This window comes from Myotis nattereri (assembly GCF_964212035.1).
Source record: "Myotis nattereri genome assembly, chromosome: 11".
Classification (NCBI taxonomy): domain Eukaryota; kingdom Metazoa; phylum Chordata; class Mammalia; order Chiroptera; family Vespertilionidae; genus Myotis; species Myotis nattereri.
The window spans coordinates 58,652,101-58,670,426 of NC_138086.1; the positions used below are offsets into that span (position 1 = coordinate 58,652,101).

An 18,326-nucleotide genomic window follows, 5' to 3' on the forward strand; every position below is an offset into this window, starting at 1 on the left:
GGACCACCAGGCACAACGTTTCCGCCTCTGCCTTTTGTGCCAACATTCCTGAATGTGCTCCTGGTAGTGTGACCGAGATAACATGGCAGCTGTCGCTTGTGGACTAACAATGCGGTGTCCCCAGAAACGATGCCCTTTGTGGACAGATAACTCATGCTGACATCTTATGAATGACTTGAATTCTTGAGACTCCCCCTCCTCCACCCGCCGCACTCAATTTAAGAGTGTTGGCCAAAGTGAGGGTTTCTGCAGTGAATTGTGGAATTTAATCAGCCTGAACTTACCAGCCAGGGAGGTCTGATGCCACCACAACTTCTAGTCTTGTAAAGAGAAATCCCTAAGTGAAGATACTTAGTTGGAATGCCAGCGCGATGGAAGAGTGTCTAGAATGCCTTTGGTGATTACTTGCTGCTGGTAAGCGAGGTTAAAGTCAAGTTTTAAAGATTTTCTCCTCCCAAAAACTCACCCTAACCTCCCAAAGGCATGGATTATCTAAAGGACAGTGGGTATGGGCACTGCTTAACCTCAGAGGCCAAAAATCTCTGGTCGATGCTTATGGAAATACAGACTTAAATAGTTAGGTACAGCTGGTTTGAAGTTGCACAGGATTTAGTCGTTTTTAAAAATATTTTTATTGATTTTTTTTAGAGAGGAAGGGAGAGGGAAAGAGAGGAAATCATCAATGTGAGAGAAGAACATCAATCTGCTGCCTCCTGAATGCCCCCTACCCAGGATCGAGCCCCAACCCGGGCATGTGCCCTAATTGGGAATGGAACCGGCAACCTTTAGGTGCACGACACCCAATCAACTGCGTCACACTGGCCAGGGCACATATGATTCAATATTAACATTCTTTGATTTCCCCCTTTTATAACAACATCATTTTGTATTTTCAAGTGAATAGTGTAGTGGTTAAAGCGAAACAGAGTAATATTAGTTGACTCCTTTGTACCCTCCAGGTTGTCATCAAGTGCCTTAAAATAGCTGACAACGTGTGTAGTCAAGATGTTTTTAGTCCTTTATTCCTAATGACTTGGAAGATCTTTTTGTCCTGGGAGATTTTGCACATTTCTCTTGCCTGATCTGTATTATGATTAGCGAAAACTGCTCCATGATGGAGAAATGTTAAAGAAAGACAAACTTGTAAGGGATGAGCTGCATTTTTCTTGTCTAATAGAGTCGCCATGAACTACATGTGTTTGGTTATTAAATAATTAAAACGTGGCAACTGAGAAACTGAATTTTTAACTTTAATAAATTTTAATTTAAAATTTGAAACATTTTTATTTTGATTTTTTAATTAAATTTATTGGTGTGACATTGGTTAATGTGCTCATACAGGTTTCTATGTTACAAGATCTGTATATTGCACGGTGTGCCCACCACCCAAGGTCAAATCTTCTCCCATCACCATATATTAGGATCCTCTTCTTCCCCCACCCCCTTTCCTCTGGCAACCACCACACTGCTGTTTGTGTCCACGAATTTCAGTTTCATATCCTGTATATGAATGAGGTCATATGGTTCTTAGCTTTTTCTGACTGACTTAGTTCACTTAGTATGATATTCTCAAGGTCCATCCATGTTATTGCAAATGACAGTATTCCATCCTTTCTTATGGCTGAGTAGTATTCCTTGTGCATGTGTACCACATCTTCTTGACCCAGTCCTCTCTCACAGGGCACTTTGGTTGTAAAATTTGTAACATATTTGATTCAGCTATTGGAAAACGTCTTTGAAACTACTTGGGTGTATGAATCTACTTTGCAGTTGTCTATTTTATGAAGTCTAAATGCAGATCAAGTATTTCTGATGAAAAATCCCAATGGAGATATGCTATAAATAGTAAATACACAACCGATTTCAAAAACTTACTCTGGAGAAAAGAATGTAAAATATCTCATGAATAATTTTTATATTTCATGAGGAAGTGAAAACATTTTGGGTGTACGAGGTCAAATAAAAGACTTAAAATTATTTGCACCTGTTCCTTTCTACTGGGTTTAATGTGGCTATTGGAAAGCCACTGCTGTGGAAATTGAGGCCACAGTGCATCGCTACTACAATGAGATGGAGGATATATAGGCCCAGAAATGTCTCGTCTTTGCATCAAGAAATGTCCTTCAGTGGCACCGGCCCAAGTCTGCACCAGAGGAAACCTGCCAACTTGTCTTTTGAGAAATCCCCTAAATTGCAGTGATGAGACAGATGGCGCTACACTGATGCTTTTAATAGACTGTAAATATTGGCACTTGGGGAAGGTGCTTGTGAGAAATGGGCTTAATATTAGGTGATAAAGAACGCTGCTGGATCTTAAGAGGCAAACATGGAAGGCCACACATTTCCCACAGGCACCGTATGTTTCTGTCTGGTGCTTCCATGTGGTTATCTCCATGGTGGAGTGAAAGAACCTCAGCCTCTGAATTTCAGGAATCGGGGTGACGGAGCTCAACACTCACAGTGTCCCAACCTGCTCCAACAGGGCGTAGTGCTCAGACAGCTGTGAGGACAAAGGCTCAAGATGCAAGTGGTTAATTGACGGCATGCGAAGACGCGTGAGTTTTAGTTGAAGTAAAATCAGTTAAACATCCCAGCTTTTGTAGAGGAAGTAGAGAGCTGGAGAGCTGTTAGCCACTGAAGGTAGAGGGAGGGGTTACTTAGGTTGCGCTGAGGAGGGAATAGGCAGCAACAGGAAGCAGTCACAGAAGATGGTCATGGTTTGGACCATCTTACCATCGTCTCTACTTACCTTCAACTGAGCAGTGAGGAATAGAGGCTGCTCACCTAAGTGTAGTTGGTTACAGAAATTGCCAACTGAGAGCAGCTCTTCTGGACATAATTTAGGACTATGTCCTATTTTAAATGGATGCCTTTGTGTGAAGGCGGCCTGTGACCCAAAGGACTTGGGCCTTTAGGTGTGTGATAAGAAAATAGACACTCTAAATTTTAAATAAATATGCCGTAAGTCATCTATCCAGTGGGGGTTATCTTTGATTATCCTTGCAAAATTGTTAGTATATAGTTGGCTACAGGTTGTATATCAATATATGTAATTTTCTTCCATGTTGCAAATATATTGTCACTGTATAGAATTCTGTTGCAGCTCTTTTATTGGAATTCTCTCCAATAGCCAAGTTACACTCCAAAATCAGGATTTAAATAAACTATCACTTTAATGCTATGAGATCCAAATATGAAATTTCATGAATGTGGCATCCTGCCAGTCCGGAGTTTTGGGCCTTGCTGTGGAATCTGAAACTCCTGGTCCCAGCTTTGCTTGGTGTCACTAGTGAGTGTAGATGCCACTTCATTTGCTGTAACCTGTACCCCGAGGGAACAGCATTTCAGCTTTTGCTGCTAACCTTTTAGAAACCTACTTAATACATCAATGACATCACTAGTTTTTTTTTTTTTATGATTTGAAGTGTTCAAATCCTTGCCATTTCTTTAGTGAGATCAGAAAAGGGGCCTGTGAGGCATTTGTTTTTATGAATTCGTTTTTAATTCTGTGTTAATAAATACAAAGAGCTCTCATTAGAAATGGGACAGATCTGAGGACAGTAGGGCCCACATTAGCTTAAAAGCCAGTCCTGTTCTCTCAGCAGCTCTATGTGGAAGGCAGAAGCTGAAAATGTCCGGCTTGCTATGCTAGGACTCCAGACCTAGAAGTTCTTTCAAAACTATTTTCTCACCAAAGCAATAATGTGTGAGGGTGTCTGATAGTTGAGGTCTCATTTATCCTGCAGCTTTTCACCTCAAGCTGATTTAGGCCCATTGCACAGTAGAAGCCATTAAGCATCTGTGCTCTTCCTGACCACTTCAGCTGTGACAGGGAATTGTCAGGTTATGGGAGATACTTCTGTGTATACATGTCCTTGGGGTAACGTACAGGGATGGAGGAGAATATGATCACCTGAGCAGTGATCATCGGTGACCGCTCTGTCTAGGTTTGAAGTTAGCGAGAGTCTTAAAAACTCATCTGTTTTACACTCAGAAGATTTCTTGCTCTGATTTTCTTTACTACTGAAACTGCAACTACAGCAAAGATGTTAAGGTGAAGGGCTGCAATGATTAAATCACCCTTAAGAAGTTCCTTATAGTATTATTGGTATTGGTCTTGTCATTGGTCTTGTCATGCAGGGACTTTAGGCAAGTTGCTCTTGTCCCTAGATGCTGCTATTGGGATAGTTATCAAGTGTAGTTCCACTGTATTTTAAGAAAAACTCATTACAGAGATGGCCCCCATATGCTGATAAATGCTGGTAACCATCTTCCAGTTATCAGTACCTTTTATTTAAATTTTTTCTATTGAGATAAAATGCACATAATATAAAATTAACCATTTTGAAGTGTGTGACTCAGTGGCATTTTGTACATTCACAATATTGTACAACCATCACCTCTACCTAGTTTTAAACTGTTTTCATCATCATAAAACCCCATACCCATTAAGCAGTCACTGGATTCCTTCCCCCTTCCAGCCCCTAACAACCATCCATCTCCTTTGTTCCTATGGATTTACCTGCTCTAGACATTCCATATAAACGGAATCATACAGTATTTGGTCTTTTATGACTGGCTTCTTTCATTTGGTATGATGTTGTCAAGGTCATGGGCCATGTTGTATCAGCACTTCATTCCTTTTTTATGGCCGAAAATTATTCCATTGTATGGATATGGCAGTTTATTTGGCCATCTACCCGTAAGTAGACATTTGGGTTCCACCTTTTGGCTTTTGTAATACTGCACTGTGTTCAAGTATTTGAGGGCCTATTTTCAGTTATTTTGGGTAGCTACCTAGGAGTGGAATTGCTGGGTCACATGGTAATTCTGTGTATACGTTTTCAAGGAACCAGCAACTGTTTTCTACTCAGCATCTTTTATTGCTACCATGTATAGAGAGGGTCACTTCTTCCCATTCCTGATACTTCCTCTGGTCCACTCTCTGCCTTTCTCCAATAGTCTGGAACCTGAGTAGGGTTCAATAAGCTATTTATTGGGGGTTCCTTTGAGGATCCCACAACTTAGGATGTGAAAGGTTGTGGTGACAGAAGAGTTTGAACTTGTAGATGTCACCTGGACTTGGAGGTTTAAAAATCTAACTTCCATTTACTTTTAGCAATGTCAATTTGGCAAAGTCACGTACTATTTTAGCTCCAATATCAATATCGGTAAAAATGGGGAACTCCTATTCACCTTTCTTATATAACAAGTGTGCTGTGGGGCTCCCCTTAGTATCGAAGGATGTACCCAACGAGGGGCCCAACTCAAGAGGAAGATGTATCTGACTTACATTTTTGTTTCAGACATTTTAGCACAGCATTTTATAGTATATGCTTTTTTATAATATCAGTGTAATAATATGTCTGAATTTTAAAAGCTTGACCACACATTCTTAGCAGGATGATAGCTATAGGAATATGACCAAGATGGAGAAGTTGGCCAGTCTCCAATCTAGAAAATAGGAAACTGTGTGGTAAGCACTCACCTCCCGACCCTGCCGATGTGACCAGAGAGCCTGGCCACTTCTCTACCCAGGTCACTTCAAACTCTGGAGTTTAAAAGGGATTCTTATTTTGAAGAAAACCATTTGGAGACAACACTGCAACTCTATAGTTTTGTGAATCCCTATGGCACCATCACTAGATGGCCAGAACATATCTTCAGTAAGAAGAGCTCTTATCTTTCCTAATCACCCTGTCTTAGGTGACACGTCACCTGGCCAAACTCTTCGACAGCATCGCAGACCTGCAGTTTGCCGACGACCAGGATGTTTGTGCCCACAGAGCCATTGGCATGTTCAGCAAAGAAAAGGAATATGTCCCATTCCAAGCCTTGTGTGAATGCAGAGGCCACGTAAGATTTGCTTATGACCTTTTCTGTGCTGGAGGAGGGTTTCTGGGGTAATTTTTAAGGGTTGAGTTGAACAAGAAAAAAAATGAGCCCATGTCAGATCAGGGCCCAGTTGGTTTTGTGCTCAGAGCTTCCTGTTCACCTGTGTCCAGAGTGGCAGAGGGCTCCTCTGCCATGCTCCCCAGGTTCTGCTCATTCAGCTGCAGCACCCCCAGGGTCTCAGAGATGCTAGCCATTGAACTAGACAGGAGGGACTGTCACAGGTCGAATGTGTGGACCCCCGAATTGGAAGCAATGCCGCCCAGTGACAGTGCCTCCCACACAACGTATGGTTGTCACCACGGCTCAGAGAGTATAGGGGTGAGGGTGGAGCAGTGCCTTGCAGTAAAGCATGTTTTAAAGAGGCTTGTGGTTCAGGATTCTGATGTGAATATTGTCAGTGGCTGCTCATAAATTAAGTGGATTGAGTCTACCAAGCTGATGACCACGTGCACAGACAATTTAAGGTGGCATATTCTCTTCTGTCACAGCTACATACCTCAAAGATATTCTCAATGATGATCTGCAAGGCTCATTATGAGTAATGGGAGAGCTCATGGTGTTTTTAGATGATTTAGAGGAATTGCATTTTTATGGTGATGCTTGAATAGCTTGGGTTAATCCACGGAGTAGCTGAGCAGTAGCCTCTATTACAGAACCATTTGGGTTGAGTCGGGGTTCCTTCAAGTGTCCCTTGCAGAAATGTGATGGCCATTTTTTTTTTAAACAGGTTTTCTTTATTTCTCTCTGTTGCTTTTTAATATTGTACCAGAAAAATCCTGCCAAATGAAGAGGAAGCAGATGGTGGAATACTTTGATTAAATATATTTTTTGATCTCTTGGGCTCTTTAGGATATTATTACAATGATTAGAAAAAGTCACCATAAACTATCTTGACAAAAGTGTGTTGCTGTCTGCTCCATCCACAGCAGACTGCTAGCCAACTGGCATCGGGCCCAGAAGGAGGACAGTCCTTTGACAGATGAGGCTGTCACGAGCGGGAACCCTTGATGTTGGGAGTTTTCACAGTGTTCCAATTTATTCTGTATAAGCAACATGAGCTAGATACTTTCCAACACACACCACATTCACCCTCTAACTGCCTTTATTTTATAAAGAGATGCTGTTACTTTAGGTCTTTTTTTCCCCACTGCACTTTTATGATTGGTTCTTCCTAATTTATACTATTTATAATTTATTTGGCTAGTGTTGATTGAATGCCTGCTATGTGGCAGAAGCTGGGTTAGCCTTTTGGAGATCCAGAAATGAATCAGACAAGCCTCCTGCTTCTTGAGGAGCTGTTAGTCTCATGGAAGAAATGAATATACACATCATCAGTGGAACAGTGGGAAGTGGTGATTGTTGTTAGAGAGGGTTGGACAGAAACTGATGAAATACCGAAAAGGGGAGGGGTCAAGCAAGGACCTCATCAGAGCTCACGTCTCCAATCAGACTACGTTGCCACTGTTGGTGTAATCATCTGAACATGAGCTGATAGATCAACTTATATGTGCGTTTGGTCTTCCCAAATGGACTAGAAGGTGCTTGAGAGCAGGTGGCCATATTGAGGACATGGATGCCTGAGTATCTGGGAGATGCTCAGATGGTGACTGATTCACTGAAGGAACTGGTTGCTTGGTGACCCGAAGAGTTGAGCTTAGGGACTAAAGCAGCAATTAGATCAGATACCCTGGGCTCAGGCACATGAACAAAGCCCAGCCCTGAAGTCAGAGGAGAAGGCTCTTGGGATGTTGGGGCCATTTCCAGGGCGGACTTCCTTTCTCTTTCAGTAGGGAAGGCTGTCAGCACATAAACCACACGCCACTCCTTCCCAGTTCTCCGGAGAAAGAGGTTCGGGAATGAATGCTGCTGCCATCTTCACAGAGGCAGGGGAAAGTCAGTTCCAGCATCTTCGGCATCCCATGTGGCTCTTGGGTTTATAGTCCTTTTTTACTGGTGTGGTCAGTCACTTGCAAGTAGTCTGTGTATCCTTCTTATTATGTAATATCATCCCATGGAAGCATATATGGAGAACTATAACAGCATATTTGAATAGGATGGAAACTGGCTGAAATATATTTGTGGGAGCAAAATAAACATGAATTTTAAAAAGAAAGATTAATTTTCACAAGTCAGCAGTTGTCCTATCTCTCATACTCTCCTGCTGTCTAATTTTTGACAAGTGTGAAGAGAACCAGTAGGGAATATAATTAAGATACTTGCTGAAAACACCTTGTCTCCATACGAAGAACTATGATGATCTTAGAGAAGAATTTTCAGTGCTTTTAAAAATTATCCAAAGATATGTTTTAAAAAATCCATTTCCCATATCCCCAAAGCTCTAGATTATTATTCTAGCACATTACCCTATAGAGGGCTGTGATGTTTGGTTTCCCAAAACACTGTGTGTCACCAGAGGGACCTTAGTCTCCTTGCCTTTGAATCTGAAAAAAATGAATAATCACAAACACCCCTGTAGGGTTTGGAAGGTTATTAGCCAGCTGGTCGGTGAAATAAAACGAGTAGTGTCTCCAGGAATAGCCGGTTCATGTAGGAAAAACACTTCAATCCGTTGTTTGTCTTCTCCTTTGAGTTACCGCTCTTGTTTTCTCCAAGGGTTTAAACTGAATCCAGCCAAGTCCTCACTCTCTGCATGGCCCTCGAGCCCAATAGGTTACCCCTCTCCCCTAGTCAAGCCTGTGCTGTAACATTTCACTTTGCTCCGAAAGGTGGAAACGTGGCTTCTGCAGCTTGAACAGACCATGCAGGAAACAGTGCGACATTCTCTCACAGAGGCCATCGCGGCCTATGAGGAGAAACCGAGGGAACTGTGGCTTTTTGATTTCCCGGCTCAAGTCGCGCTAACCGGCTCACAAATCTGGTGGACCACGGATGTGGGAATAGCCTTCAGCAGGCTGGAGGAAGGCTATGAAACGGCCCTGAAGGATTTCCACAAAAAACAGGTATTTTACAGATAAGTGATGTCGAGATTTAAAGGAACTTGAAGAGGGCGGTAAGCTTCATTCATTCATTCCCCATTCATGGAGTGTCTTCTCCACGCATGGCAGTGTACTAGGAAGATTTTTAGCAATGAGTTGTTTAACTTTTTATTTTCTCCCTTTGTGTTATTCTTCTGGTTTTCTACATGGGTTTAAAAAAATATCCATCATGTCCGTGATCCCCCCAAGACTAATCTCTCACCCACTCCTGGATCTGTGCCTATTTTTTTCCTTCCCTGTGAGAGTCCATCTCGCTGACTGTGTGTTTATTAGAGAATATGTGCATGACTAAGAGGGTGGGTGACTATTCAACAAAGACAGATGTTTTCATGTATTCTGGTTTTCTGTTCATTATAAATCACAGATAAGCAACTTTGAAAAATAGTCTATTTTTATTTTTTTAATCCTCACCTGAGCGCACACTCAGAGAGAGGAAGCAGGCAGGGGGAGAGAGAAACATCAATCGGTTGCCTTCTGTACATGCCCTGACTGGGAATCGAACCAGCAACCTTTCAGTGCATAGGACGATGCTCAGCCAACTGAGCCACTCCAGCCAGGCCGAAAATAGTCTATTTTGAATTCCATGTTATTCATCTCATTCTCCATGACCTCTCCTTAAGCTCCCTGTCTTAAGGCGTGCTCTTAGCTCTGGAACAGGTCAGAGATACGGTCTTTCTTTTGGTTTATAGATTAACAGAATATCGGGCTTGGAAAGGGGTGGAAATATTAGTTTGTCTGCTCTTCTTGTTTTCCGCGGATAAAGGCTGAATCCAGAGACCTTAGGTGACTTTGCCAAGTTGCACAATTTGTAAGCGAAAATGGCAGGGCCAGCAGAACTCAGCATGCTTTCAGATTTCCCATTGCTTCTCTGCGTAGCAGGACTTGGAACTTGGTGAGTTTTTGAATGCGAAGTCAACTTTGCACTTCTGAAATAAACTTCGCTTGTATGTATTTTTTGCTGGAATCCCTTTGCTAATATTTTGTCAAGGAATTCTGCATTTTTGTTCAGAAGGGACACTTACCTGCAGTTTTATTTTTTTTATAGTATGTTTACTGGGTTTGGGGGTCAGGGTTATACTCTTAAAAGGAATTGGAAAGTATTACATCCTCATCTACTTTATGGAAGAGTTTATGGTCAGAATCACTGGTGCTGCCATCTGGGCCTGGAGTTTTCTGTGAGGAACATTTTAGGATTAGAAATCGATTTCTTTTATATATATATATGCTGCTTTGTAGCTTTTTTTGTTTCTTTTTCCCCCTTTGTTTCAGTATTATTCAAGATATTTATCCATATCATCTAAGTCAGGGGCTGGCAAATTACAGCCCACTGGCCAACTCTGGCCAGGGCCCACGTCTCAGGCTGCTTTCAGGCTACTTCACACAACACCAGCCACGCGGAGCCATGCTGGAGCCCGTGTAGCCTGCCCAGCCGGAAGCAGTTACTGTCCGGCTCTTCGCAGAGAACGTTTGTCCGCCCCCGACCTAAGTTGTCAAGCTGAGTCGACATGGGTATCTTGACATCGTCCTTGGCAAACTGTCCTCCTCTCCCTCCTGGTGGTGTTGAGTTGTGTTTCCTCTTGTTTTGTTTTGTTCTTCGTTATGCTCTCTAGGTGTTTATCCATCTTATTTGTATTTTCTAAGAACTAATCTTTGACTTTTTCCATTGTGAGTTTTATATTTTGCTGATTTATCTTGATTACTTAGAGTTTAATCTCCTTTTTTTTTTTCAAATTTCTTAAGGTGGGAGCTTAGATGACCGATTTTACACATTTTTCTTTCCTAATATGAGCATTTGAAAAAACTCCCGAACTTGAAGAACGTCTTTCGGAAACCTGCAGGGCAAATCACGCTTCATGGGGAAGCACTAGAGTCCTTTCCGTTAGTGTCAGGGCTGAGGTGGCCGTGCTCACAGTCTCTGAGGTCCGCTGCCCAGCACTGTGCTGGGGTTTTAGCAGCAGGACCAGAGGAGAAGTGGGACATAACCGGGGGAAAGGAAGGTAGCCGACTGGGATTCCACGGCACATGCCCTGGTGGGAGGGACGAGTACGGAGCCTGGTCTCTCCCGCCGTTTCCTGCGTTCTAGCTGGTGGAGACAAAAGTCCATTGTTCCTGATATTGCTGACACTGAAACATTGGGATTAGAGGTTATTGTTTTGAAACAAGAAGAACATTATTTTTGTGTTATGTCCAGTGGGGAAGGGATTGAGGGCTTTGGGAGCTGACCCCCACAGCACTTAGCAGTCACACTGATTTGCCGAGTGAGATTTAATATGTGTACAGAGGGGCCCCTTCTAGCTGCATGCCACAGTGGCCTGGGTGGCCCAGACTGGGAAGCCTGCCATGCCCGATGCTGGTGAAATTCCAGCGATTCCGCAGCTGCACGGGAAATGTTCTTCCTGCTTCTCCGATGTTCCCGCGTTCAGAAAAGCATGCCACCACTCTTCACGGGCTTCTCACACTAGAATGCCCTTCGGTTTTTCTTCCAGCCAATTCCCAGTCAGCCACCAGCTCTCTTCACTTGCCCTGAATAGCTCTATTCTCACTCTTTCCCCCACCGCTTTGTTAGTATCCCAGGCCCAGCCACTTTTTTCTCGCCTGGAGAACTGGAGCATGCTCCTCTCCCGTCTCTTTTTCCAGTCTTGTTTTCCTCCAGTTCTTCATGCGACAGGCAAAGATATCTTTTGAAAACACACATCTAATGATCACTCCACTGCCCCAAACCCTTCAGCAACATCTCATCAGCCTCTTCTCTAAGCTGGCCGAGCCCTGCAAGTTTGGGCCCTGGCTTTTCGCTCAGCACTTTATGTACTGATCGCTGTTCCCTTCCTCTGTCACCATTCCAGATGTCTCACAGTTCCCAGGCAAGGTCACCTGCTATATCCTGGACCTTCCCACAGGCTGCTTTCTGTGGGTGGCCAGCCCTACGTTCTCTCTAAACTAAATTATACGCATTCTCTAGGTCTTAGCAATACATACCCTTTCCTCCAAAATGTCCTTCCCGGCCCTGGATTAGGCAAGGCCCTGTTTCTGTGTGTTCTCATAGCACTTTGTTCTTGCTCCAGCAAAACAGTTGCAATTATTTGTCTGCATTCTTCATTGGCCTGTACGCTCTGGAAACAGTAACCACATTTGTCTTATATGAATGATTGGGTAAAAGAAGAAAATGTTGTCCTGATCTGTACTGTTGCTGTCATCCATTCATTTCTTCCTTTATCCATATGATGAGTGTTTACTGAGCACAGGCTTTATGCTGGGCACTGTGTTAAGTCTGGGAATGTAGTACCGAATAAGGCAGCTTAGGGCCTGGCTCCTTTGAGCATATCATCAAGTGGAGGAGAGAAACAATAAACTGAGAAATAAGTAAGTGAATGATAAGTACCATGAAGAAACACAATAGAAACATGTGGAATAATTGGGTAGGGAGTCATGTAAATAGGATGGCCAGGGAAGGCCCATCGAAGGAGGCAAATCTGAGCTATGACTTGAATGATGGAAGGAAGCCAACCTTACAAAGATCAGAGTGAAAAGAACTCCAGGCAAATGAAACAGTTTCTGTGGCCTTGGGCAGCCATGATGGAGGAACAAAGAGAAGGCCAGTACCATTGGGTGGGTATGAGATAAGCAAAGGGTGGTGGGAGGTCAGGGAAGGCATTGTGCTCATGAATAAGCTAAAGGCCAAGGTGTACCAGGAAAATAGCCACAGGGGTTTCAGGGAGCTTGTTAGGTATTTGACTTAAGGCTAACATCTTTGATCCACTAGAAAAACACGTGGCACTGCTTTGATTAAGAGCAAGAATAGAGGCTGATTACACAATAGAGTGTGTGTGTGTATGTGTGTGTGTGTGTGTGCGTGCGCGCGTATATATATATATATAGTGAAAGCTGCCAGGGGATTGTTTATGTGTCACAGATCATAAACTTGCATGCAGTTATAGTGTGATCATATAGTAATTGCAGCCCAAATCATATAGGCATTTTATAATTATTTATTTTTGTGGGTACAGAATTTTATTACTTACAAAAGAGCATCATTGGAGTAGCTGTCATCTTGAAAGACAACATGAGATCCCCAACGTATGATGCTGTGCAGATAATGTTGATGAGCTGTATTTTTAATCATCTTCCACTTGACTGAACTTTTGGGAAAAAACAAAGTGAATCGATAATGGGGAAATCACAAGTTGTAGGGAGGCTTGGACAAGACAATCCATGTGAAAGCACTTGAGCTTGTAAATGTTCTTACAAGGTATAAGGTATTACTGTTGTTGCAACCAACTCTTTTTATCCAAATACTGGCCCTGGCTTAAGATTTGAGACTTAAAGACTGGATATCTGGACCCAGATGAGAAAATATCCAAAGCCAAACTCCTCTTTTCTAACCAACATCTGTGTAACTTTCCTCGAGGAACTTACGTGTGCCTGGTGCATTCATTTATCTTTTTCGGGAAACACTCATAGAGCACCTCCTATTTGACAGCTAGCTCGTTGGTGGCTCTGGGGACAAAGCAATGAGCAAGACAGACCTTATCTTCATGGCCCCTGAAACCTAGGGGAATGATGAACATTGAACATGGCAAACATAGAATAATAACCACCTTTGTTTTTGTTACAGCACAACTACATTTTATAGATGTAAGATACTGAAAGCAGATGAATGCTTATAGGCTGTTGCATATTCGGAATACCTGAAGTGCTTATTTTTTTATTCCTTTGAACCAACTTCCCGTTGTGTTTGATGTCCTGTCTCCCTGGAATGCTGCTCGCACAGCCAGTTTCCCAGCTTGAAGGTGCTGGTGAGGGCATCTCTGTGATGGGGCCAGTGAGAGCACAGGCTCTGAAGTCAGACTGTCTAGGTTTGGGTTCCCCCTCCCCTGATCGGGGAGTGTGGTTACTGTGTCTGTGACTCGGTTTCCTCACCTGCAGAATTAGGATGCTAGTAGATTGTTGTGAAGATTTAAATGAGATGATATAGGCTATACGCTCAGTCAGTGCCAGGCACATTGTACCTTCTCATTTAATGTAAATGGAGTGTGTTGTGGTTTTGGTCTCCCTGCCTGCTCTCTCCATTCTGCCTAGCGTGACAGAGTCTTCTCCAGTTCAGCTGCACAGCAGTCTCAGGCTGATTGCTATTTTCTGGGATGTGATAATAGCCCCATAGGCAGTGGTTCTCAACCTTCTGGCCCTTTAAATACAGTTCCTCATGTTGTGGCCCAACCATAAAATTATTTTCGTTGCTACTTCATAACTGTAATGTTGCTACTGTTATGAATCGTAATGTAAATATCTGATATGCAGGATGGTCTTAGGCGACCCCTGTGAAAGGGTCGTTTGACAGCCAAAGGGGTCGCGACCCACAGGTTGAGAACCGCTGCCCGTAGGGACCGTGTTTTTGACAGTAGGTTATGAGGGTTTGTATGACCCCTGTGATAGGTCATACTTGCCGCTACCAACGCTCTCAGGAGCTAACAGTTTGTAATGGACTGCCCTTTACAGAGCAGAAGAGGAAAGGAGACAATATTATTTTACGATATGCTACCCAGGAATAAAACGCTTTCTCTTTTTTTGCTAATAAACCTTGAGTTAGACAAGAATGTTGTGGGTAAATAAGTTTGCTAACAAAGTGAGCACCTATAAGGGTATCTTTCAAACCTTTCTGACCACAATTAATAATAAATATTTCATATCAGACCAAGTTTATGCATGTATGTATACACTCAAAAGTCTGAAAGTGAAGTGTCACAAAACTATGTTATTCTTACTACTGTAATACCACATTTTCTCTTCCATGTCATTCCATTCCATTCTGTGAAGAGACCAGTGTCAAACATACTGATCTGAGGAATTGACGGACCTAAACAAGAATAGGGATGCGAATAAGAAGAATTAAGCTCTACATTTCAAATGTTTTCTTAGTCATCATCACTATCTCCTACCCAAGAACCATCCCCCAAATAAATACCAAAACACTTGATATTTACCTCTTCCTATAGTTTTTTAAACTTTACCTCAAATTGGCCTTTGAGAATTTGTAGTCATTTCCATCCAGGAGTTGTGGGCTGCATGACATCATCCCTGGAGTGAAGTCCGTTCAGTGCAGCCAGGAGACCTTCTGCCTCTCGCTTTGTCCACAGTCCCAGCTCAGAGGAGGCAATGACATTCATATTATTTAAATTAATTAACTTAATAACATCCCTCCCTTCATCTCCTACCCCTCCCCCGGGGTGCTTAAAGGCCAGCTGAGAGGACACTTGAAATTGTTTTATAAATGAACGGCCTCTACAAATATGAAGACTATTGGGCTGTTAGGTTCTGTATTTGTAACCCTTACCTTCTTTTTAAAAATTCCCTTCCAGATTTCTCAGTTGAATGCACTGATTGCACTTCTGCTGGGAGAGCTGCTCCCTGGAGACAGGCAGAAGGTCATGACGATTTGCACCATAGACGTTCACGCCAGGGATGTGGTGGCAAAGCTCGTTTCTCAGAAGGCAAGTTGTTCGTAGGGATTTCATCCCTGAAGGGTTTTGGCAAGTCAGGAGCCTCTGATCCAGATCATCCAAAAGATTAACCCAGGGTGGAGAAGCCTGAGAAGTCCCCATGTTCACCTCTGTCTCCAGCTTCTCTGCACCAAACACCCCAGTCTATTGGCCGGTGATGACCCCCTTAAGGGCTCACCCAGCCAATAGCAATACGATTTGTGTCATTGGAACCATTTCTGCATGCCTTCGATTGTTTTCCTTTTGAAGAAAGAAATGTTGGTCACACCTTGTCTTTTCCTTTCAAGGCTAAGTGACTTTCTTTAAAGCAATTATTTTCTAAACCTTTGAGAGTAGATAACCTTTTTATCCCTTTAAAAAAATCCGTGTGTCTGTTATATATTGGCATTTTTTTAATGTGAAATAATTTTCTTGCCCCTTTTCCAAAATATAAATGTCAGGTATGCTTGTCTACTTTACAGCATGGGTATATCATGCCCATCGCCGACTTCCTCCAAATCCCTTTTGGTTTGGGGGGGAGTGGTGGTGGACTCAAGACAATTCCTTTCACAATTTGAATGCATGTATAGTGAAATGGTTTCTGTTGTTTTTCTAGTTCTTTCTCAAGTTATTAAAGTCCAAGTGAATTTTCGTTTTCTCCACAAAGTGCAAAAAATGCTTCTTTGCTGTGAGCCATAAACTTGAAAATACTTCTTGATCCAGGCTCAGGGCCATTAGTGAATAATGTTCTTTAATTGCTAATCTGAAACTGATCCTTGCAAAACACCACTTACCGAGTATTCTCAGCTTGATAATGAACCATTGTTAACTACACTCTGAGTATAACCTTGCACCTTCTTACATATTTTATTATGTTTTATCGGTGGTGATTTGCTTGCAGAAGGATAAATTATGATTTAAAATATGTCCTTTATTTTGTATTAAAAGAGATACAGACTTTGCCTAATTTCTGATCGTCTGACACACATAAGTAGACAATGTTGAGACTTATGTAGATATCAGACAAATTAATAGACAATTTTGGTAACATAAAGTGATTCCAAAAAGATCCTAGGGTCACATTTGAAAGAGAATGGAATTATATTTTCACACTGGAAGAAGAATGGATAGATTGAGTAAGATAGTAAAGAATAGCAATGAAAAAAGATACTGTTATTTGACTTAATAAAAAATGAAGTGGGAATCCTCTATTAAAGCAGGCTGGTTTTAGAATGGGCAGTTGAAAGTATCGTTTACTTCTGACTTTCAAAAATTATGGATTCTGTGTCGTTTTAGTAGAGACTGTATTTTTTCACCTGATTTTAGTATAAAGTTACAAAAGTGATCAAATGTCCTGGGGTGACTCATGAGAAGGGGAAAAACATTGCTTGAAAAAATTGATATTGTTTTAAAATAAAGGCCTTCTCAAAATGACAACTTTAATTACACACACATTTCTTATTAAGTATACAGCCATCTGCATGCAATTACAGTTTGCAGTAGCATGCAAGAGATTTCCCTTTTGTGAGGTTTTTAGAAATAAAATGGAATCAATAGGGTTGATTAGACTAATAAACTAAGCTTGATGCCTCAAAGCTATTTGTGTCTTACGTGGAATGATTGCGTATATTTTTAGGTTGTCAGTCCCCAAGCTTTTGCTTGGCTGTCTCAACTTCGTCACCAGTGGGAGGACTCCCGGAAACACTGTTTTGTTCATATCTGTGATGCCCAGTTCCAGTACTTCTATGAATATTTAGGAAATAGCCCTCGACTAGTGATCACTCCTCTAACTGACAGGTAACAATACGTTTGAGCTGGAGCGGGGAAAAAACAAGCCTGAAAAGTCCCCTAGCCTGGGTAAAAATGTGTGAGATTGAAAAGGAAGGAATGAGAGAAAATATTGAACAGATTGGGAAACAATAGGAAGGCAGTGTGTAAGCGAATGAGTTAAGTAACATAGTGAAGGTTGACTTCAGTTAGAAGCACATTTTCATAAGGAATTGTTTCCATTTGCATAGTACTTTGAATCTTTCAAGGCATTTACCTTTGGCTTTCTTAATTTCTTCCGACAACAAACCTCATTTTATGGAGGAGAAAAGGGAGGCATGTTGATGTCAAAAAAACTTAGGTAAGATTATCTGCTTATTGGCAATGTAGACACTAGTCCATGGTCTTCTGACCCCCCAGTATATGTCTTCCCACTAGATCTTTTGTCTGTACTAAGACAAAAATAAATCCTAAATCTCCTGAAAACCCATGTAAGGCACTTGCTATTTGTGGGGTTTTCCTTTTACAAATATTAAATTCTGCCTTCGCATAATTTTTCTCAGTGTAAGAAGTGCTGAATCTTTCCTGCAGAAAGAAGTATTATAATCTAAATGTGTATAGCAACATATTTAAACGGAATTCCTAAAATACATTTTAATATAATAATTTGTCTTTGTATATATTTCCTTTATACTTTGAAGTAGGTATATATTATTTGCAGACTATGTATTTATATATATTTACACATTTCAGTGTATTCATGAAGTAGTAGTTTAATGATGTCAATGTTTAATTCATCAATGTTTAATTCATCAATGTTTAATTCATCATTGTTTTATAAACAATAGTTTGAGATGTTATCTGCCATATTAATAGTATTTTTACCTAGAAATATCAGAAAGTCTGTAGCATTACAAATCAGGTGTTATTTGTATTCAAGTACATAGCTCTTAGGAAATTAGACAAACAGATAAAGCAATACATTTTTCTCTATTATCGTTCAACAACCAACCTAAAAGAAAGTGAATATGAAATATTATCCTTACTTGTATCATTGCCACAAACAAATCAAAGGCATATCAATATTGTGTGCTACTACCCCATTCTAGATGTTGACTTCTTCAACTTTAGAGCAAATTGGATTGCCCTCTGTTTTGTAGAAATCTACTACTAGACTGTAATATGTGTTTTCTGT

At 41.5% G+C, this 18,326-nt stretch overlaps 1 protein-coding gene across 1 annotated transcript in view; it reads left to right on the top strand.

Moving 5' to 3' along the window:
- The window catches only part of DNAH11 (dynein axonemal heavy chain 11), a 195,230-nt gene that overhangs the window by 45,874 nt on the left and 131,030 nt on the right, over positions 1 to 18,326 (top strand). The window contains exons 27-30 of the mRNA XM_081102597.1: positions 5,707 to 5,856; positions 8,622 to 8,855; positions 15,245 to 15,376; positions 17,001 to 17,161. Of these exons, the coding sequence (XP_080958723.1) occupies positions 5,707 to 5,856; positions 8,622 to 8,855; positions 15,245 to 15,376; positions 17,001 to 17,161 (677 nt within the window). The remainder of the gene's footprint in view (positions 1 to 5,706; positions 5,857 to 8,621; positions 8,856 to 15,244; positions 15,377 to 17,000; positions 17,162 to 18,326) is intronic.